At 41.6% G+C, this 23,532-nt stretch overlaps 1 protein-coding gene across 3 annotated transcripts in view; it reads left to right on the top strand.

Annotated features, from left to right (window-relative positions):
• The window catches only part of ITSN1 (intersectin 1), a 119,233-nt gene that overhangs the window by 64,688 nt on the left and 31,013 nt on the right, over positions 1-23,532 (top strand). For all 3 annotated transcript variants that reach the window (XM_020796196.3, XM_078388901.1, XM_020796201.3), the window contains 10 exons: positions 1,426-1,658; positions 4,686-4,807; positions 6,407-6,654; positions 7,337-7,496; positions 13,756-13,961; positions 14,198-14,277; positions 15,013-15,179; positions 19,691-19,736; positions 21,355-21,476; positions 23,227-23,344. In XM_020796196.3, the coding sequence (XP_020651855.2) occupies positions 1,426-1,658; positions 4,686-4,807; positions 6,407-6,654; positions 7,337-7,496; positions 13,756-13,961; positions 14,198-14,277; positions 15,013-15,179; positions 19,691-19,736; positions 21,355-21,476; positions 23,227-23,344 (1,502 nt within the window). The remainder of the gene's footprint in view (positions 1-1,425; positions 1,659-4,685; positions 4,808-6,406; positions 6,655-7,336; positions 7,497-13,755; positions 13,962-14,197; positions 14,278-15,012; positions 15,180-19,690; positions 19,737-21,354; positions 21,477-23,226; positions 23,345-23,532) is intronic.

Raw genomic sequence — 23,532 nt, 5'->3', positions numbered from 1 at the left:
TTAAAATAGTAACGTGAATCTTTGCAATTTGCGGAGCAAAATGTATGTGCTGGTTACGGTTACACTCATAATCTGGGATTAATCTTTTAGTGTCAAAAATCACAACATATTATCGTCACACATACCGAATTACCTTACCATATGATGGCTGAATCTAGTAGGAAGGTGTAAGTAGAATAGGCCCATTGAATTAGTAGGATTTATAGAGGAGATGACTCACCAAATCTCCATTGTTTTTAGTGGACCTATTCTAGTTGCAACTTGCTGCAGAATTTTAAACGATATGTTTCAGGTTTCAAATTAATTGCTCTGACTAAAAACTCAGACATTTCTTTCTGAGAGGAGTGCTGCTGCTGGTTAAAAGCAGAATTCCTGCATGTTTTTGAGTTGTGGACTGCATTTGGAGACGTGAGAGAGTCCCCTTAAATGTTACTTTCAGTGGTGGTAACCTTGATCTCTTACTTATGTTCTTGTTCAGGAGATCGCTGGAGGGGATGAGCATTCTTTGCTAAGCTCTTGCTTGTTACCACTGTTTTTCCTCCTTCTGCCCTCTTATCCTAGTAGAAACAGTCTGAACCAATGTTCCCTTTAAGCTACGTGAGTGAGTGGCTGCATATCACTGCATTGGTGCAGCGCACCTGCAGCTGGTGTTGCTCCCCATCTGGTTCTGGTCGCGGCTGGAACTCTGCATGCACAGGGTAGAGCCCCTGCCCAGCACTGGTGGAAAATTAGAGGGAACATTGGTCGAGAGTCTAGACAGTTGGTTCTACCTAATTGCCCACATAGTTCACCCATATACTTTCTCACCCAGAGAAAAGTTAGGCATTTATGTTGCTTTCAGCAAAGAGGGTTGGCACACTTATGTGCAAACAGCATGCAACATTGTGACAGAATCCAGAAGTTAACCAGAATTAGTACAAAAGACAAGAGAATCAAATATCCATGTGAACTCTGCCATAGAGACATTGGGTGTGAAAACAGAAAGCATGGATGACTGTTTCCAAACCTAGGTAACAAATCAAAGAAACATTGTCCGCACATAGGTAACTATGTAAAATCAATCATGGCTACTTTGTTGGAGTTTACTTTCTAATAAGTGGTAACTGCTGTCCCGTATCATTTTGTTATGAATAACTGATACTTTGACTAAATGCTGTGTTGTTTCCACAGTTGTGATTGTTTGGCGTTGTAATTAGTAGGTAAGATTAATTTAATGTTAGTATTTAACCTTTATGTTCTGCAGGTTGTAACAGCAATAACTGGTATTGGCAGATTATTAAACGCATTTACAGTTTCTGCAGTTTCAATTTTTATGATATAAAATATCTCAGAATGTGCCTTTGTAGTGACATTAGTACATAGTACCAGCATGCTTTAGAAAGTGTAGTGCAATTTCCTTCTCATTTTATTTTTTGCTCTAATTAGGAAAACTCAAGAAAGAGATAGACAGTGGCTTGACAGAATACAACAGGAAGATGAACACTCAAAGCCAAGAAAAATGCAAGAAGAAGAGGAAGCACAAAAATGGGAAGAATTAAACAAAAAGAGAGAGAATGATGATAAAAACAAACAGGAAGTGCAAGAAAAATTGAACAAACTTTTTCATCAGCCTAAGGACCCAACAAAGCCAATTATCCAAGCTCCATGGTCAACTGCAGGTACAAAATGAGAGCATTGTGTATATATGGAGTCTTCTCCATTCATCAGAATGTACAATCATTTGTCTTAATTTAAATAATTTTGAACATGCTTAATTTGACACAACTCCATGAGGCAGTGGAAGATAAGAGGGCCTGGCGTGCACTGGTCCATGGGGTCACGAAGAGTCGGACATGACTAAACAATGACGAATTTGATGGGGAAATGCTTGTAGCTTTGTTTCTCTCTCTACAAAGGAAGAACAGTTTGCCATGCTCTTGGTGTTTGCTGAGAGTCCCAGTTAGAACCATGGGAAAAAATATGTGTAAAAGCAGAGTCAAAACTTAACCCAGTACTAACAGTGCTCTTTAGGCAGTGAGGCTGGACACTCCTGCACATGCATAATATTAAGGATTTAAATATGTGCTTTAAATGGGAGAGCAAGAGAGAAGAGAGCAGTATTTATTGTTGCAGTTCACCTTAGATCAGGCAGCAACCCACTTGTTGAAGGCTAATATTCTAAAATAATAGCCCAAACTGTGTTGTGCAATTATGCACAATTCAATGTTCAACACACAACACCTATGGAGATTTCCTGTGGCAGTTCACATCCAAAATGTGTGCCTTTTGTGCAAGTTATGCAGCAAGATTTCACCTGATGTTTCCTTATGGTGCATGTATTTGAAATTTTCTGAGCCAGATAAATTGTCCTTGGAAATGCATTAACATGACAGAGTTTTGGCATTCAAAATCTTTTTTAAAATGTGGGTGGCGATAATGTTTTTACATGAATAATATAGCTCACAACCACAGGGCCAAATATAAAAACAAGTCCTTTAAAAAAGAAGCCAAAACAGAATAAATGAGGATTGCAGCAGCAGTGAGACTCAAAGCAGTGAAAGCTAACTCATGCCCCCATAGATTCTTTGAATTTGTAAAGTTGTTAACGGTATGTTGAAAACTCAGGAACTCGGGGGTCTTGTGTAGCTATCACAGAAGGAAATTCAGTTCCTTGGTGATCTAGGAGATTGAACTGACTTGTGATAAAAGATGGGAGGAGCCATAGCTTGGTGGTGAAGCATTTCGTTCTGTATGCAGAAGGTCCCATGTTGAATATGTAGTATAGTCAGATAAAGGATCAGGTTGTACCTGGAAGAGGCATAACCTATAGGAGTACACAATATTGGCTGGATAGGTAGTGTGACCATATGTAGGGCAGTTCTAGCTGTGTCATCCACAGCGTGCTTCTTCTGAAAATCATTACAAACATGCTTTTTAAGATTAAAAATGGTTCCCATTGCTGTAAGGTAGTTTCCCCTGTGTCTGTGGCAGCCCTTAAGATGTCTAGATTAGACATGGGAGTTTCGTATTCATATCCCAGGAATATGAATACAGAGCTCAGCACCACAGGTGCCACAGCGGTCTATTCCCACCCACCCTCCCCAGAACCAGACTGGTCCACTCATTGAACTCCTTGCAGCGCTCATGTCCAACGGCTGCAACATTGTGCCAATCGCAGATGTAGTCCTGCCAGCACCACCCCACCTCTCCTTTCAGCCAAATGCTCAGCAGCTGAGCAGGGAGAGTTGTCTTCCCGCCTCCTCGCTGGAGCAGTCGGCTTTGGGGAGAGACGGAGCAGCACTGGCAGGACATCTGTGATTAGTGCAATGTCTCTGCCTTTGGATGCGCACACTGCGAGGAGCCTGATAAATGGGCTGGTTCTGGGGGCAAGAATGGACTACCATACACCTGTGTTGCTGAGCTTTGTATTCATATCTCCCAGGAGGAAGGTCCCATGTCTAGTCCAGGTCCTAGGTCATTAAGTCTTGAGGCAAATGCAAATACAGTAACACATAATCAGTGTATATGCTACCTAGGGGACGCTACACTTAAAGTTTTAGCTGCTGCATTTGGGTTAATTCAGCCTTAATTTTGTGTGTTCCTTCTCATTAAGGAAACTGCTTGGGTTAATCTAAGATGTGTGCAAAACTTTGGTTCAGGTCCATTTGCAAGGACACTCAGTGTACAGCGATGCTGAGCTTTGTATTCATATCTCCCAGGAGGAAGGTCCCATGTCTAGTCCAGGTCCTAGGTCATTAAGTCTTGAGGCAAATGCAAATACAGTAACACATAATCAGTGTATATGCTACCTAGGGGACGCTACACTTAAAGTTTTAGCTGCTGCATTTGGGTTAATTCAGCCTTAATTTTGTGTGTTCCTTCTCATTAAGGAAACTGCTTGGGTTAATCTAAGATGTGTGCAAAACTTTGGTTCAGGTCCATTTGCAAGGATACTCAGTGTACTGCTCAGTATCCTAGCAGATAAGCAAATACCAAAAATCATAGTACCATGTGTGAATGGCCAGTGGTAATTAATCATCATGGTCATTATATACTGTGTCTAGAATCATAGAGACCATGCCTCTAAATGCAAGTTGGTTGTACACTACAGTTGGAGGGGACGGTGAGCTTTCCACAGACACCTGTTTAGCTACAGTGGGAAACAGGATGTTGGATCAGTTAACACTTTGGTCTGATCTCCAAGGGCTGCTCTTATGTTCTTACAAATTTGTCTTATCTAAATTGTGTAGGGTTTTCATACTAATATATCTCTCAATTGTAGCCGATCAAGATTCATATCCTTGTTTCCCTTCTTTTATTCATCTTCCTGTTGTATGAGGGTTTTTTTTAGAATTGGGAGATACAGATAGAACTCTTAGAGAGCTAGGATGTTCTATTCTTAATGTGCACATTTCACACAAATTGTATTTTTATCCCTTTGTGAGTTTGTAGTTTAATTTCTGATATTCTCATTTCAGAATTTCTCATTTTTATATTTGTAATAACAAGTTGTATAAGTTGTCATATTTTCCTGCTCATTTAAAGTGAAAGCAATATTAATTGTGTTCACAATAAGGATACTGTATTGTGAATCTGTATAAAATATTTGTGTGAGAAATGTGGACTTTTTTTCTGATAAAATATATTTGTCCTTTTTTTAAAAAAATGTTAGTTTTTGTTGGTCTTTTTTGTCTTTATGGATATAGAAAAGGCTCCATTAACTATTTCTGCTCAAGAAGATGTAAAAATAGTATATTATCGAGCGCTGTATCCTTTTGAATCCCGAAGCCATGATGAAATCACCATACAGCCAGGAGACATCATCATGGTAAGACAGGAATAGGATTTTACACAATGGAATACAATTTTTTTACACAATGTTTTGCATACCTTAAGGATAGATATTGTGAAACTGTAAGATCCTAGAGACTGAAAGGGCAGAGTGGGTTCTCTGGTGTTTGATAATATTGTTTTTAGTTTATTTGTTTAAAAACAGCCATGTTAGCTGTCTCTGCGTCTCATCAATTTGTCTTTTGTGATATGAGAAGAGAAAACTAGGTTTGAAATAATGATCTTGGGGGGGGGGGTAGCCTAAATCCTGCATCTGCCCTATATTTAGATTTTTGGGCACGCCATTTTTCTTCTCATCTAACCACTTTGCCTTTTGGAAAATAAGTGGTTTTTGACAGGCTATGTGCACCATGGCAACCACTTTGTGAATGGGCATGCCCCCAGATGTCATTCTGTGAAAGTCCCCACAACATTACCTCAAAGTTCCAGGTGTGCCCACTATGCCTCAGAGTTGGGGACCACTAGCCAAAAAACAATGAGTGAGTTGGTAGAAAAAGATTGCCACTTTCTGCATATGGTACACCACACCTATTGTGCCGAACGAGGTGTGACAGTCACCTACTAGGAACAAGGCTTGCTCAGTAATGACACTCCTTTAGAACAATGAGTGACACTCCTTGAGGACAGCATCAAGCCTACATGCTACTCTGCATTTGTAATAAGTCTTCACTTTTTAAAGAAAGTTTTTGACCAGTTTTTAATCATTGCTGAAGATATGAAGGCCCAAGGGAGAAAAAGAATTTGTGTATAGGGGCATTCCCCCCTTATTTTGTCCCATTCCTTCTCCCACAGTTTTTGTAACAGAAAAAGTGGAATTTGGGGAGAATGCTAAGATTGCAGGTTCAACATTTCACCCCAGAGGCCTTTAGGAAGAGAGACTTTGCAATTTTAAAGCAAAATTAGAGGGATGGGTACATTCCACCAAAGTCTGAAAGTGGGGGGAAAGGATCCTCACCTCTTAGAAGCTGCCTATCCCTGCTCTGTCTTACTTTTACATTTCATTCTGCCAGCCCTCCAGGGGCATTTTTGTGGCTTTTCTAGCACTCCTGAGCTCCCCCCCCCCAGCCCTTTCATAATCCAAAAAATTTCTTGTGAAAAACATTCCCAGAAAGGTCCGTTGTGCCCTCTGGGATCATAGGAGGCAATTTTACCATATTTTGATGGGGCTAAGCACTCTTAGGACCTTACTGTATCACCTTAACCATGCGATCCCAAATTTTAAATGTAAAAATGTATGTTTTGCCATTGGAGGGCACAAGGGGGCTTTTCCAGTCAAAATATTTTTAGTTAAACCCATTTTTCAACTAATAAAAACACAGTCTAGCAAACTTTACTACTATAACATCTGCTACTAATTATAATAATGCAAATTAGCCTCTTTAGCCGTACCTTCCCCCTTTAGAGGGCTGCCCTTAGGCTGTTGGCTTATCTGAAAAATGGCCCACGCTTGTAATTGAATCTCTAGTACAGAGAGTAAGAACATTCCGCAATGCTTAGATAGGTCTTAAGAGAATGTATATTTCTTGATCGCATCTTACTTTTACAATTGAGATTATCTCATGACTTATTTGTACAGGTGGATGAAAGCCAAACTGGAGAACCTGGGTGGCTTGGAGGTGAACTGAAGGGGAAAACAGGATGGTTTCCTGCAAACTATGCAGAGAAAATTTCTGAAAATGAAATCCCAAACTCTGTTAAGCCAGTACCAGATGTAACTACTGCACCTAAAGTTTCACTGCGTGAAACTCCTACAACACCCATGGCACCGCCTGTTCCTGCAGATTCAACTACCACTGCCAACAACTGGGCAGACTTCAGTTCAACGTACGATTTCACTGGGGTTCAATTTTCCTTTCTTTCTTCTTTATAACTGTAAAGGTGAATAATCCACATAGTTAAAAGTAGCCTTGCAATTAAGTCTACAAATAGTTTTCAACCATCTGTGCACGCATATCTGTCCTTAGTTATTTATAGTATTTCATTGGAAGACACAGTTAAATCAGCCTAGCAAGCAAGTTCTCACAAATTACTAACTAAAAGAAATTACTAGTCTGAAATAGATGAATTTGAAAATAATTTTTAGTAAAAATTCTTTCTAAATTTGAACCCTAAAAAAAGTTCACACAATCTGATGTTTTGGGATTGAAGCCTCCTAAAACTAAGGGTAACAATATATGGAAAGTTAAGGGAGAAATCTTGAAGTAACATCACAAGAATATGCAGAGAAATAATAGTCATAGTTACATTCACAAATTTGAACTGATGAAACAAAAAATATTTTTGCTCAGAATGATACCTCTTCAATACTTTATTCATGAATATTCGTATCTTCAGATTTTCTCTCTTATTTGGCTAGTCTTGCAATAGCATTGGTGACTGTTTGGAGAAGTGGATATGCAGTAGCAGTGTTGCAATGTGAAATGGGCAGGAGCCATTGTTTTCTAGTAAGTAGTAAAGGTAAAGAGTGTCCTGTTTGTATTGATCACTGTACTTTCTACTTTTTCAGATGGCCAACAAATACTGGTGATAAGCCAGAGACTGATAACTGGGATGCCTGGGCAGCTCAACCTTCCCTTACAGTTCCAAGCACAGGTCAACTGAGGCAAAGATCTGCCTTCACCCCAGCCACTGTAACTGGATCATCTCCTTCCCCTGTTTTGGGTCAGGTGAGTTACAGTTTTGAGCAAAAGAAGGACTACTATGCAGGTGTCAATTTAATATGCTTTAGATTGTTTGCTACATTTATCAATGAATCTGTTCTTTTTGAAGTATTATCAAATAGGGGAAATAAAAGATGAAAATACTAACAGACTATTGGGTAAGAGAGCTGGTTCTTCAACGTGGTCTCTATGAATCCACAGTAGTGGGTCAAGACAGTGCCTGCGCTGGCCTCTCGGAATCTTCTAAAGCTATAGGGAAAAGTAACGAAGTTTGAGTTGCCCTGTATTGCGCACGATCCGCCTGCCAAAATCCAGTTCCACTTTTTCTGCCAGCGGAGTTGGAACCTCTCGTTTAGAGCTGCTTAAAAAATTAGATGTCTTCCCATGTATTGACCTGGACTTGGCTTTTTGACCTCCTTATCTCTGTTGCCCTGACTACGGATCATTTTGACTTCTCTTCTGTCTCTGGCGATAGCGCAAGTACTTTCTAAATTGGATAATTGGAGCCTGTTTACCACCCGCTGAGGCGCCACGCGCCTACCGGACTCTTTCTGTTTCGCGGTTTCCCGCTTCTATTACGTTATGCCACCTAAAAGAAAACCGTCTCCTAAAAGAGGCCCTTTTAGGCTTTGCTCATCCTGTTCCAGAAAACTGCCTTTTCAGGACGGACATTCCCTCTGTGTCTTCTGTTTAGGAGAAACATATTTGACTTCTCATTGCAAGCACTGCAAAGAGTTTACCAAAGCCACCCTCAAAGCTCGTCAGCAGCATCTTAAATATTCTTTGTGGAAGCAAACATCTGCTTCACAACCATCGGATATGGAGTCTGTCCCGTCTACTTCTTCAGTCCGTTCAGAAGTCACTATAGTTTCCTCACCTCCTCCTGAATCTGCTAGAGAAAAAACCAAAGAAAAAGCGAAAAAGAAATCAACAACTAAGAAAACACTTACCACTTTGTCGGCTCCCTCAACATCTTCTGTTCCACCGGCTTCTCAGCAACTGAAACAGAAAAAGCCTCCGGTTAAACCCAAATCGAAGTCTAAGGAGCTCACCTTGGTTGTGCCTCCTATATCTACATCTCTTCCTTCACCTATACTCAAAGACTCTTCCCCGGACCGGGATTCGATGTCGGAAATGGGTGCCTCTTTACCGCCTCAACAGGAGACTCCGGTCGACGTCGAGAGGTCACCAACGGCTAGCCAGCTAGTACAAGCAATTGCTGGAATAGCCAATGCCCCTCATAGCCCTGTATTAACAGGGCAGGCGTCTCGATCCCAGTCTTTGGCACCAGCATCTCTCGGCTCTAAGTCTCCATCTCCACCTTGAGGGAGACCTGAGAAGCCTTTGGATGTCCCTTCTCCTCAACATCCATCGTCAGACCGAGATGGAGAGCCTCCATCTAAATGATCTCAACACCATCATAAGCATAGATGTGGCTCTGGTGTCGACAGGCAGAAAAAGTGTCAACATTGAGACTACACTTCTTCTTCTGACTCAGATGACAGTCTAGAACGAAGGAGGTCCCGATGTCGAAGACGGGATTATTCTTTGGAATCATCCTCGACATCGAGAGACCGCAGAAGGAGAAGGAAGAAGGCACGATACACATCTTTGTCTTCACCTCCGAGAAAGCATCAACACCGAAAATCCCACAGTGTCGATAGACAGGAACCCTCGTCGTCGAAGGGAAAGGGAGCTTCCACGTCAACGGGGCATAAGCCTTATAGTCATGCCACAGGGTCTCGACCTGCTCAGCCTACTATTCCCCAGAAAACCACTACTGGAGCGGATAGGGATCAACACCCTGACATATTTCCTGTCTCTGATGAGGAACATCAGATTTTTGAGGACTCTTCTGAACAAGATGAAGAGGTGACATCTGAAGCTTCATTGGACACACCGCTCCCAGGGGAGCCTTTAGGATCGGATGGTGCTGACATCCACCCATCCTCCCCATCTGAGGACTTTTCCTCTTACTCTCAGATGGTTTCGAGAATGGCAACCACCTTAAGAATGGAAATTGAGAAATCTCCCACACGTGAAGATGACCTAATCTTTGGAGACATTAACAAAGAAAGGTCTCACCCTGTCAGCCTTTCTTATGTCCCTGAGTTACTAGATCTTACTATGCAATATTGGGAACACCCTGCCAATTCCACCTCAATATCCAGAAGGACTGAAAACCTTTATTGGCTTCATGGTCCTAAAACCTCCTTTCTGCTGAAGCACTCTGCTCCAAATTCCCTGGTAGTGGAATCCAGTTCTTCGAAAATTCCTACAAAGGATCATGCCACACCTTCCAACAAATAGGGTAGGAAATTGGAAGTGTTGGGGCGTCGACTATACACCATGACCACGTTTGTCTTAAGGGCAATCAATTATTTGGTAGCTATGGGTGCCTACCAGAAGCAACTCTGGGCAGGAGTTCTACCGGCCTTGCAAGTCACACCAGAGGATATCAAGCGGATATGCCTTAACGCTCATGCTGAGGCCTTAACTGTCTCCAAGCATCAACACCTGGCATCCCAACACATTGCTGATGCCACTGCCAGAAATCTTGCATCTATCATTACCTTACGACGCCATGCTTGGCTCAGATCAGCAAATATCATGGAGGATATTAGAACCAGGGTGGAGAACTTACCCTTTGATGCCTCGGGCTTATTCAGTGTAAAAACTGATGAAAATCTGGAGAACCTACATAAGAGTAAAAAGACGGCAAAGTCTTACTCTATTCAGCAACAACCTCGAACCTCCAAGTTCCAATGGCGTCCTAAATATTCACAACAATCATACCAACAGTCTACACCCTCCACTTACCGTCCTTTCCGGAACCAAAGTCAGCTAAGGTCTTCCCAGGCCTCCTCTTCTACCTCTGCCTTTAAGCCCCAATCGAGCAAGCGACAGTCTTACAAGACATCCGGGAGGAAGTCAAAACAATATCTTTGACTTGACCAGAACCATCTCAAGTATAGACCACACAACTCGCCTATCTCCTCATCTTCACAACTGGCTCAAGATAACACAAGACTCCTGGGTCTTAAACATTATAAGCTCAGGCTACCAGCTGGAGTTTATAGAATTGCCTCCTCTAGGATGGGTCAAGCCTACTTCTAGAAGAGATTCTCACTCTTCTTGCAAAACAAGCCATCCAGAAGGTACCAAACTGGGACATACTAAACGGGTTTTACTCCCGGTACTTCACAGTACCCAAGAAAGACAGCACAACATCTTCTGGGTCTCATGGCATCAACAACTTGTGCCTTATCCCATGCTCGCCTCAAGATGCACTCCTTTCAGTCTTGGCTACTTGCTCTATTCAATCATCTGCAGGACAGCCAGTGCAAGCGTCTAACAGTCACTCCAGAGCTAGCAGAACAACTTCAGTGGTGGACATTCCTACCACATCTTCTCGTAGGACAACCTTTTCGACCCCTGCAGTTAACACAACAGGTTACAACAGATGCCAGTCCCCTAGGTTGGGGAGCCCACTGCGAGGGACACCAAATTCACACTCTTTGGTCCCCTCAAGAAGCCTTGCTCCACATCAGTCACCTGGAGCTGATAGCGGTGAAGAAGGCTCTTAGAGCATTTCTCCCTCTGGTGAAGGGCAGAGCGATACAAGTGGTCACAGACAACACGACGACCATGTTCTATCTAAACAAGCAGGGACGAACACGGTCGAAGTCCCTTCTGTTTCTGGCAGTTCACCTATGGGAGTGGTGCTACCATCAGCACATATTTCCTGTGGCCATCCATGTATCCATGACGGACAACCAGCTGGCAGATGAGTTGAGCAGACGCTCCTTTCAATCTCATGAGTGAGAACTCGATCAGGATGTGTTCCTCAGTCTGTGCCACAAGTGGGGACATCCATCCATAGACATCTTCGCGACACAGACCAACAAGAATTGCGACAAATATGCTTCCTGTGCAGGAAAGGGCGAAGGGTCCCTAGGGGATGCCTTTATGGTCCCATGGAACAGAGGGTTACTCTACCTCTTTCTACCAATACCCATCATTCAAAGAGCCCTGATCAGGACACTCCAGATGGAAGCGGAAGCAATCTTCATTGCTCCTTGGTGGCCACGACAACCATGGTTCTCCATGCTCCTGCAATCAGCGGTGGACAGGATACGGTTACCCCTTCTTCCACACCTGATCACTCAGGATGCGGGGAGCATCCTTCATCCGGACTTGGAATCTCTCCACTTGACAGCGTCGAGGATTTCCCTTCAATAAAAGAGGTCATTGATAAAGCAAGGAAGCCAGCCACTAAGCTACTCTACAAATACAAGTGGCAAAACTTTCTCAAGTTCACTGAGGAGCGCAAATTGCAATCTTCACCTGTGGCCTTGTCTACGCTCCTCCTCTATCTTCGGCGTCTGTTTGACCTAGGACTTTCCAAGTCTACCTTAAAGGTTTACACCTCAGCCATTGTTGCCTTTCAGCCCCATGGCTCTGAATCATCCAGGTGGTTTTTGCATCCCACACTAAAAGCTTTCTTCAAGAGTCTGTCCAACATGAGACCTCCTCTAAAGAAACCTATACTGCAATGGTCACTGCAAATAGTGCTTCATTGCCTCACTCGCCATCCGTGTGACCTTCAGTTGCTCTCGTTCAAGACTTTATTCCTGGTGGCCATCACTTCTGCTCGTAGAGCTAGTGAATTGGCAGCACTTCATATGGACTCCCCATACCTACAGTTTTTTAAGGACAAGGTGGTGTTCCACCCTGATGTTTCTTTTCTTCCTAAAATGGTTAACCAGCCTTTAATATTACCAAACTGATCCAGTTTCAGATGTTGAGCGCATGCTCCATTCTTTAGATGTTCGAAGAGCATTGGCTTATTATGTCACTAGAATTAAAGACTTTAGAAAGGTTCCAAGACTGTTCCTCTGTTTCTATGGTCAGCGTAAAGGTTCCACTGCCTCCTCTTCTACTCTGTCCAGATGGTTGGTTTCCACCATTTCTCTGGCCTATGAATTGCAGAACAAGCCTCTCCCTGAAGGTCTTAGAGCTCATTCCACCAGAGCTGTTGCCACATCCACGGCCCTGCTGCGAGGAGTTGACATCCAAGACATTTGCCGAGCAGCAACTTGGTCCAATGTGTCTACCTTTGTTACACATTACAGACTGGACCTCCGGGCCAAGAATGAGACCAAGTTTGGGAGAGCAGTGCTTACTTCACTTCTGTAGTGACGGCCCTCCTTCCGGTAAGTGAGCTTGCTAGTCACCCACTAGTGTGGATTCATAGAGACCACGTTGAAGAAGGACAGGTTACTTACCTGTAAACATGGTTCTTCAAGTGGATCTCTTTGAATACACACATCCCGCCCAACCTCCCCACTGTCCATCACTGTATGGTCAAGTCCAACTCCAACTATGTGGCAGGCGGATGGAACTGGGGTTTGGCAGGCGGAGCGTGGCAAACTCAAACTTTGTTACTTTTCCCTATAGCTCTAGAAGATTCCGAGAGGCCAGCGCAGGTGCTGTCTTAACCCACTAGTGTGTATTCATAGAGATCCACTTGAAGAACCATGTTTACAGGTAAGTAACCTGTCCATTTAACAGTTTAAGAATTAATTATTGCCTAGTCATTCGGAAAGAATCCATTTCTGGACACATCTCAAAGTGCTGGTTTTAACTTTTAAAGCCCTAAACAGTTTGCGTCCAAGGTATCTCAAAGACCATGTCTCCCATTCTCAGTCTCACCACCTTAACAGGTGTGTTTGGTGGGGAGACAGGAGAGGGCCTTCTTTGTTGCTCTTCCCAGACTTCTGAACTCCCTCTCACAGGAATCCAGACTGGCCCCATCTTTGCTGTCCCTTCTTCAAGCAGGCGAATACATTTCTCTTCAGGCACAGTTCCTCTTGGTGACTGGCAGCCTGAGTGAGATTTTTAAATGGATTATTTTATCTTACTGCTTTGGATGTGTTTTTGGTATTGCTTTTGTTTACCATTTCTTAGTGTTTTCTTTGATCCTTTTTTAGTATTTGTATACTTACTATTTTTAGCTTTAAACATTGTCTTTTAATTTGGTAAGTCACTTTTGTATACTCATTGATTCTAGCTTTAAATATTGTCTTTTAATGTTGTAAGCTGCCTTGGTTCCTTTGAAAGGTGGGGTAAAAATATTTTAAACCAACTAATAAATACACGGATTTATTTTTATGTACTTGCTAGATAAGTTTGGGCTAGTTTTTATTTTACTAAGTATATTAATATATGTGAAATGACTGTTATTCTCCATATATTTAATTAGGGTGAAAAGGTGGAGGGACTTCAAGCACAGGCCTTGTATCCTTGGCGAGCCAAGAAAGATAACCATCTGAATTTTAACAAGAATGATGTTATTACTGTGTTAGAACAGCAAGACATGTGGTGGTTTGGAGAGGTTCAAGGACAAAAGGGCTGGTTTCCTAAATCATATGTGAAGCTTATTTCAGGTCCTATAAGGAAATCAACAAGGTATTGTTCTTGCTTGTTTTCGTCAGACATTACAAACTCTTGTATGTAATAACAATTGGGAAGAAAAGATTGTGGCAAAGTTATATTTAGATGGTTGCAATGATATGGCAGGGAGGAGCTAATAAAAGGGTAGAATAAAGTTTATGAAACAATAAATATGTTCTTTGTGTGATATGTAATGTTTTCATATTACTTTTGACATAATAAAACATTTACTGTATGCTTGTTTCCTTAAGCATGGATTCTTCGTCTTCAGAGAGTCCTGCTAACCTAAAGAGAACATCGCCAGTTGCAAAATCTGCCATTTCGGGGGAAGGTAAGAATGTTAAACATTGAACCTTAAGGTGTGATAGGTCATAGAATATGAATATATTATTTAATATTGGGTGATAGCAAAAACATTTTGAATAAATGGTGCTGTCACATTGTTATGGGCAAATCGTTCTCTTAGTTTAAGACTTAGTTTAGCCTACAAGTATCACATGAGCTGTGTGCTTTGCACATTTCTGTAAGGATGTTGATTCAACAAAGACAATGACAGTCATTACATCTGGAAGTCTGTAAAACTATTTTTGAAGACAATCCACTGTGTGGACTTTTCTCCTTGTATTCAGTCAAGGACTACAAGATCCATCAACCTTAGCAGTCTTTCTTATTATAAGAAATTAAATCCTGTTCAATTTGAAGTTGGTCTTATTTTTATCCTAAAACTGCTGCGAGACCAAAATAGTGTTGTTTTGAGAACAGAAACTGCTGCTAGCACACTTGGGAGAAGAAATTAATTGTAGTACAATGGCTGAAATCTGATTGTGCAGGTCCATGTATGCAACAATAAACAATGGCAAATCGCTGCAGATTAAAGGCCTTCTCTGGGATTTCAAGGTGCACACCATATGAATGAGTTAAATGCACCCTGAAATCACCTGATGATATCACCTCCACTGCACAGGCTGAGCTTCACAACAGAATTTCACCCATTGTCTCTCTGTCATGAAATAAATGTAATTAACTAATAAATATTTTTTCATTTTCCAATCTTCCTACTTTCTAGAATATATTGCCATGTATACTTATGAGAGCTCAGAACAAGGGGACTTAACATTTCAACAAGGGGATTTAATTCTTGTCACTAAGAAGGATGGAGACTGGTGGACAGGAACACTGGGAGACAAATCAGGAGTATTTCCATCTAACTATGTTAGACTCAAAGACTCAGAGGTAAAATAATGTGTGTATGCATTTTTCTTAAATATAGTTTTTATAAAAAAGTAATAATTCCTCTACATGGCCTCTGTGAATCCACACAACTGGGTTTAGCCTGTGCTTGCGCTGGATCTCGGAATATTCTAGAGCTTAAAACAAGAAACATTAGTAGCACGTTGTCCCTTACCATACATGCTCTGCCCACCCTTGTACCTCAGTTCTTTTTTGCCACCGTCACGTTTGGAACCTCGCTAGAGCTTTTCGGATTTTGCCTTCTGGTTTCGATCTGTTCTGGATTTCAATTTATTGCTGGATTCTCTCTACGACTCTGATAACGTATTGCTTTTAACTTCGATTCTGTCTTCTGGACTTGTTGTATGTTGTTCCCTGGCTTGATCCAGTTACTGTTTCCCGCCCTTTCTTCATGGAGTACTACCTCATTCATAGTTATCTCTCGGCTTCATTCAGACTGTCTTGGCTTCCCATTTTGATCAATGATCTCTGGACTTGTCTAAATAGTTCATTCATAACAATCTCTCTCGGCTGGATTCGGACTAGTTTGACTTTCCCTTTCAGTCATCGATTTGGACTTGTTTAATTACCTCGTTTTAGCAGTCTTTTGGCTTGATTCGGACTGCTTGACTACCCTTTTGGATTAAGATCGGTTCACTCAGAGATTCCCACCCTCTCTCCGTTTTTAAACCTCTCATTGATCTGTGAGTGGCTTTGCCCTAATCGTATTTCTCTGGGGTTTATGGCCTCCTCATGCCCATTTAAGCGGTGTATTTCTTGTGCCGCCAAGATACCCTTCACTGATGGCCACGATCACTGCCTATACTGTTTAGGGGAATGACATCAACCCCAAGCCTGCCCACAGTGTAAAAAATTATCAAAGCCTGCATTAAAGTCCCACGAACAGAGGCTTCAAGCCTACCTTTGGAGCAAATCCCCTTCTCCCACCAAACCCTCAATGGAGCCAACCACAGTTCAACCATCTACCCCCCATCCCGAGCCCATGGCATCAGCCTTACCAGTTACTCCTTCACCAAAATCCCTGACAAGGTCCACCAAAAAATCCTGAGGATTGGTATCAAAAAAATCTTCTATCCCTACTGTGGTGTCGGCTCCAAAGCATTCATCTTCGGAAAGCCTAAAGAAAAAGAAAACATAGATGAAACACAATAAGAACAAGAAGGAGAAACATTCCTCAAGGGATCAGCTCAGTAATCCGCCCCCGATCTCACAGTCGGTGCCATCCCTGATATTGGAAGAGTCATCCAGAGACCTGTCTGACACTGAATCTATCTCAGAAGGCGATACTTCCGTTCGGCATCGAACAACTCAGGCTTCGGTCTCGGTACAGAGTCGTTCCCTGATTCCGAACCGTATACAGGCTGAGATTGTCTCCAGCCAGGATTCTGCCCACTCTAGCCCTGTGTCTACCGGACGGGTGACTGTGATAAGGCATTTGCCTGGTGCAAAGACTCGGAGGAGTCTTTGCATCAGGCATCTCCTAGGAAGAAGATCGCAAAAAAAAAGCACACCTCTCCACCTCGACACCAGTTCTCATGTCGAGAAGTGGTCTTGCTGCCTAGACCCTCTTGATATTGAACTTCATCTGATTATGATGACCCAGTTTATGTTGAGGTCGAGTGCAGGGTTGCTCATCATCGATATCGTGATGATGACTCCGATGTCGACCCATACTATGAAGTTGAGAGTTATGGCAAATGCAGAAGTGTTAGGTACGTTTATGCCTCCTCTTCTTCTCCATCTCCCTCGCCACCTCAACGTCAACATTGGTCGAGCTATGAGGTCGAGATTCCGATGTTGAAATCCACTAGATACCAGGTTCTACATTGGAACTCTTCTACACAGATGGCATCAACATCAAAGAGGGTCCATGCCACTGCTAATGTTTCAGTGCCAGCTACTAAGCATCGTATGTCACCCTCACCTTCTCCTTCCTTTCAGGGAGACTCTTCAGCCTCGTCTGCCTCAGACCAAGATGATGAAATCCTTTCTGAAACATCGGAGGAAACTCCTCCAAACATAAACACACCGGATTCTGATGTGGGAGACTTGCGCTCTCCCTGTCTATCACAAGACTGTATGTCTTATTATCAAATGATATTGCGTATGGCCAAATCACTTCAACTTGACATCGAACAGCCAGCGCCTCCTAAGCAGGACTTGTTGTTCGATGATACCAATCAGGAAAAGCCGCACCCTTTGATCTTGGCCTTTATCCCAGCCATGATGGATATTATTAAAGAGACTTGGAATCTGCCATCCGCCTCTATGCAGATTTCTAGGAGAATGGAGGGCCATTATAGAACCCATGGAAGTGACACCTTGTTCCTGTCCAAACACCCGGCCCCTAACTCAATCATTGTCCAGTCCAATCTTTTCAGGACAGGAGGCAAAGCCAAAGTTACCCTTACGAATCGGAAGGGAAGAAAGTTGGACGGTCTGGGACGCAGAATGTACTCCTTTGCTTCCTTTTTGCTGAGGGTATCAAATTATCAGGCTGCTCTAGGAGCCTTATCAGAGACAGCTTTGGGTCAAAGTTTTATCTGCCCTTCAAGCAGCCCCTGAAGATACTAAGACTGTTCCTCAATGCCCCTGCTGAAGTGTCAACCGTTGCTAAACACCAAAGGTTAGCTTCTCATCACGTGGCTTATGTTGCATCCAAATCTTTGGCGTCTGCGATTTCTCTAAGATGTCATGCATGGCTGAGGTCTTCAGGGATTGCAGAAGATGCTAAAGCACGCATAGAGGAAATACCCTTTGATGGATGGAGCTGGCTTATTCAATGAGAAAACTGATGAAATCATGGAAACCTTTCACAAGATAAAGAAAACAGCTAGGTCCTATACTATCCAGCAGCAGTCAAAATTCCAGAAGTTTCAATGGCGTAAGCAGTTCGGGCAGCAACAATACCAACAGCACCTCCAAACTTACCGTCCCTATAGACCTCCTCCAGCTCAGGGAAGATTAGCACAGTCCTCTTCTGTCAATGTTTCCTTCAGGCCTCAGGCTTCATCTCAGCGCCGCCAGTCCTATTGTCAGCCTTCAAAAAGGCTTCCTATGTCCTTGATCGTTATTGTGAATTTAACCAGGAGTTTCATTATGAGAGTTGATAGAAGCAAAAACATACTGAACCAAACTTAGCCCAAAGTAGTCTTTAATTCTGGCGATTGTGTGCACTATTGGTCGTCACTATTGCTGTTACAAAATTAAATGATGATTCCAGAAAATATTCCTATAACAAGCAACTTGGAAAGCACATTTCTCAGACTACACCAGTATTAAGCTCAATGGAGGTGTTACTCTGCTCTCCTAAAATATCTGTACATTCTTTAAAATGCAACTAAATTTATTCACAGTTCTGATCAGGAGGAGCAGTAGTACATTAATGCTGTTTACATTGTGGAAGGAGACACCTTCTGTGAAACTGAAGGATTGGTCTCCTTTTGTCATTCTCCCCTGTAATCTCTTTTAAACCGCTTATTCTGATTGCCAGAAAAAGTCAGCCGCAATCGTGCTATGCTGTGTGAAGTGTACAAACTGCTTTCTACTAGTAGTGGAACAATTGGAAAGTAGGGAGAGGTGACTGGATATATCAGTATATCTGCCTAAATTATACATGAGACAAACTTACAGTAGTTATACTGAGTAGCATGAGAATTTTTGAAATCTCTTTGTAAGACAAATTTGTTCTTTCCACATGGGAAGAAAGTGGTATTGAGATCTCTTGCCTGCCAGAAGAGGGCAAGAGTCTCAAAAAAATGCACATACTTTGAAATGTGTAGCATCCCTCTGTAAAATTGGTGTATCAGGTCTGCATGTTAGCAATGTACTCTGTATATACTGTAGGTGGTTCCAGTAATTTAAGGTTAAAGTAAAAAGAACTCAGAATAAATTACACAAAGTAGCATGAACTCCAGCATAAATTATACAGTAGTTATGTTGATTTCTCTTGAGTTTGCACAATGCAGAAAAGATTCCTGTTACAAAATTTGGATAGCCTGTGTATTAAAATTATTTTTATTCTTATTTTTCATAGAAATTGAATAGCACTGACCATTACGAATGTCATTGTAATCTGAGAGAGGATCATAGAAGAGACCTACTAACCCTGAAATCTAGTATAATTGTCAGTTCTCCAATAAGCGCCTGTCCTGACCAGAGTTAAGGTGTCAGAAGTTCGCCTGTTAGTTTGCATTTGACTTGTGAAATGTTTCTGTTTGGCTTGTGGAATTGTTATCTCTTTAGAATGCAAGTCATCTACAATACCACCATGGGTTTGATTTTGAAATTGTTAGTTCCTGAATCAAATTGTCATGTGGCACAAATGGTCTGATATTTAAGTTATTGTAGGTCTCTGACATCAGCAGAACTAGTTGCACATTTCATAATTATTAAATTGAATAGAGCTGTGTGGTCTTTACACAATGCAGTGGTAATACATAATATACAAATGTTTCTGTATAAAACTGATAAGAGTTTTATATTATTTAAAGGTGCCTGGAAATGCTGGAAAAACAGGAAGCTTAGGCAAGAAACCTGGTGAGTTGTTCACTAAGGAAGCATTAAAATGACATTTGTAAAATATTCTTTGCTTTCCCCTTAGATCATCATACAAATATAACTGTTGTAAAGGGCAAGTGCTGCCACTTTGTACCTATAGGTTATTGATACCATAGAATTACCATGTATTATAGACATTTATGTTTGAAATATATATTTAAATATCTGGTGTTATTATCTCCAGTCCCTTTTGCCTTCAGTTGCTGATGCGCATGCTCAGCTTCATCAAGACCTGGCATTGTTTTTCTACAGCACCTGGTGCTGAGTTGGCTTTAATTTACCTCAATACTGAGTTGTCTGTTCTCTTACAACTGACCTTCGGCTAACCTGTTAGCAGGAAGTATAAATTCAAGGAACATGATACTGTACAATGTTCTGATTAATTTGAGAAGAGCAATGGGAGGAAGAAGCTGCTGGTGGCACTAAAAACTCTTGAGTGCAAATGCTGGACTCCTGGAAGACATGCAGGCCACAATGTGAATGTGTCCAATTTCAATCAGAGGATGATTCTGCGTACTTGAGGAGGAAATCTTTGTTAGCTGGTCTACATTTCCATTACATGGAAATATAAGAAGCCATTTTGCGTATTATCAGACTGATTGTCTGTCTCTCCCATTACTGTCCACTGTCAGTCAAACAGTATTTTGTCTCATTACCTACCAGCTGGTACTTCTAGATTAAGGTTCCAAAGATTGAATTAGACACCATTTGTATGTAGAGCATGTGCTTCACCAATAAGCTATGTTTTTCCTCAGGTTTTAAAAATTCTTCTCATTAAAACTTTTTATTTAAAATGCATTCATAGTTTTTAATACAGCCATTCTTCCTCATGCCATATTTAAATTGTACTAGCCACTTGTTTCTATATTAGTAGAAAGGTGTGCTTAAACTCACATTTATATTTATATTATATTTTGTTAATAAGCTTACTTGACTTGGTCTTCAGGGAAAGATAAAATAGTCCTGTAATCCTTGTTGCAGATTTTTACAGAATGAAAGGTAAAATCTTGGTGTCAGTGATATCCTATAGGGTTTCTGTTCCGAGTGGCACCCCAAGTGGTTATCTGTTGGACCTTGCATCATCAGTTGGGCCTTGTTTGTTTTAAACAGATGCTAGTCAATTTGCTCCCCCAAATGTCCACATGGCTTGTATTATTCAGTTGATATATTATTCCCTGGTGTGAAGTGATAAACATGGCTGTGAAGAAAAAATGGATCTGGATAGTTAAACTGAAAAGACTATTAATATTTGGGTATAAGTGCAAGCCTGGAAGAAACAAGACCCTGGCTTATCAAATATGAGCAGCATACTAATGGATGCTGCCTACTTGCAGTAAGAGTAGTTGAACATACTAGTGATCTTTTCTCCAGAGTTTGTATATACCGTCAGTTAAACTCAGTGGCAGACAGCATTCAAGCTTTTTTCTCTTCCAACAAGACAGAAAGAGAATCTAAGGTGTTTTTTTTTCCCCTGTAGTTTCTTTCACTGGATTGTTGAGTGTAAATCAAATGAGCAGTGTCTTGATCTAATTGTTGTATACACAATCAATGTGTGCTATACCTAACTGATAATAATTGTTGTTATTGTTGTTAACAGAGATTGCTCAGGTGATTGCTTCATACACAGCAACAGGTCCCGAACAGCTTACACTCGCCCCTGGTCAGCTGATACTTATCAGGAAGAAGAATCCTGGTGGATGGTGGGAAGGAGAGCTACAAGTTAGTCACTGTTTTTGCCACTAATCTTTCATTTGTGCACAAAAGGAATGGAATCGGAATTAACTGAACAAATAAAATGTAAGGTTTATCTGTATTCATCAGAAAGAAGTGCCGACTGGAAGTAAAAATGGTGCCCTTGTTCCTAGATAATTTTTTGAAGCCAGACACATTTGTCTTTATTTTTATTTTCCATAAACAATACCATGTTATAACATGCTTTTTTAAAAGGTCTGGGAAAGAACTCTTACAATTAAAGAGACATTTTTGCAGTAGCCATGGCAATCTTGCATGGAAACAGATGTGTAGTATATGTTTCTTAAAATCAGGTTCTGCATATGCATTTTTTAATATCTAGAGCAGAGGCAAGGCACATATTTGGTCCTAGATTAACCAAGATTGCTGGACTGGATGATGCCAAGCCTGGAACTTTGTCCAGGCACTTTCCCTCTTCCTGGATGTAATTTGTCCCTATTCCTGTTTTTACCTTCTTCTTGGAGGGAGGGACTCAGATATCTATTCCTTTCTCTCAATGGACAAAGTTTTTTCCTTGTGTTTTATTGGACAGTGAGAAGTATGAGAAGACAGCCTTCCTGTTATTTATTAGTTCCATTGATTTCCCAACTTTTCTTCCGTGAGCTCAGGGCAACATTAATTTCCCCCAGTTCCTCACAGCAATACATATTTTAAATTCTTCAGGCTAAGAGAGAAAGCGTGACTAGCCTAGAATCGCCCTATGACTTTCATGGCTTCCTGAGGATTAGAACCTGAATACTCAAAGTCCCAGTCCCAACACCCTAACAACTATACCAGCCTACCTTTATACCTTACTCACGAACGATTGGTTGGTCCCAATCTCTGATAGACAGGAATGGGAATTCTTCTACCCCTGAAGCAGGGTAGAGGAGAATTCCATTGTTCTATTTGACAAGAAGTTGGAGAGAAAAGAAAGCTTCTCCAAACTGCATCCTGTCCTTCTCAACTTGCCCACTGGGAATGTGGGCAGAGAAGAAATCTTAGGGTCAGGAGGACAGTTTTGTATAAGAGATGTCCCCACAAAGTGGATTAAGTTCAGGAAGTGGACATATCTTTGCTTCCCCCAGCTTAGAGGAAAGAGAAGCATCCATTAAAAAAAAAACAACCTGATACCCTAACCTAAGAAAATCTGTATGTAGGAAAGAAGTGGTGTGAGAATTAAATGAAGGGTAAGTGAAAGTTAAAACAGGATTGTTTTGATAGGGCAGGTAAGAGTTTTATTCCAGTGACATTGGGTGGGCCACATACTCCTGATCCCTGCGCTGGGGAAAAAGAGCAGGTGATGAACTAAGGTCTGCAAGTAGTTTGCAGCAGTCAGAGGTGTCTCATTTGTAGTACTTCCACTTAGTTTGCATTAAGTCCCTGTATCAAAGCAAGTCCGGAACCTTTCTCAGATCCATTAAATCAGTGGTTCTTAACCTTTGTTACTCAGATGCTTTTGAACTGCAACTCCCAGAAACCCCAGTCAGCACAGCTAGAGGCGAAGGCTTCTGGGAATTGCAGTCCAAAACTCCCGAGTAACTCAAGGTTAAGAACCAGTGCATTAAATAACCCAGCCATTTTAGCATTATTTTAGCAAAGTTGCTCCTTATTGCAGTTGATATGTCTGCAGATAAAAGTCTAATATTTCATTTTCTCCCTAGGCCCGTGGGAAAAAAAGGCAGATTGCAGTTGATATGTCTGCAGATAAAGGTCTAATATTTCATTTTCTCCCTAGGCTCGTGGGAAAAAAAGGCAGATAGGATGGTTTCCTGCTAACTATGTAAAACTTTTAAGCCCTGGTACTAGTAAAACTACACCAACTGAGCCACCTAAATCAACAACATTACCTTCAGGTAGGTAATGCTGAAGTCTTCAGTTACATATCTCTGCCAGTGACTTAGATTTGAGGTTTTCAAACTGTCTCTCACTTTGGGAAGTTCTTTCCATTTATATTTGTCTTTTGTGTGAACTAGAGATGGGAGCTTCGTACAAATGCAAACGTTGTCACCACAGGTGGCCAGTTCAAGTGGACCTTCCCTCC

The sequence above is a fragment of the Pogona vitticeps genome, chromosome 3, assembly GCF_051106095.1.
Source record: "Pogona vitticeps strain Pit_001003342236 chromosome 3, PviZW2.1, whole genome shotgun sequence".
NCBI classification, from domain to species: domain Eukaryota; kingdom Metazoa; phylum Chordata; class Lepidosauria; order Squamata; family Agamidae; genus Pogona; species Pogona vitticeps.
This window is presented reverse-complemented; position numbering and strand designations above follow the sequence as displayed.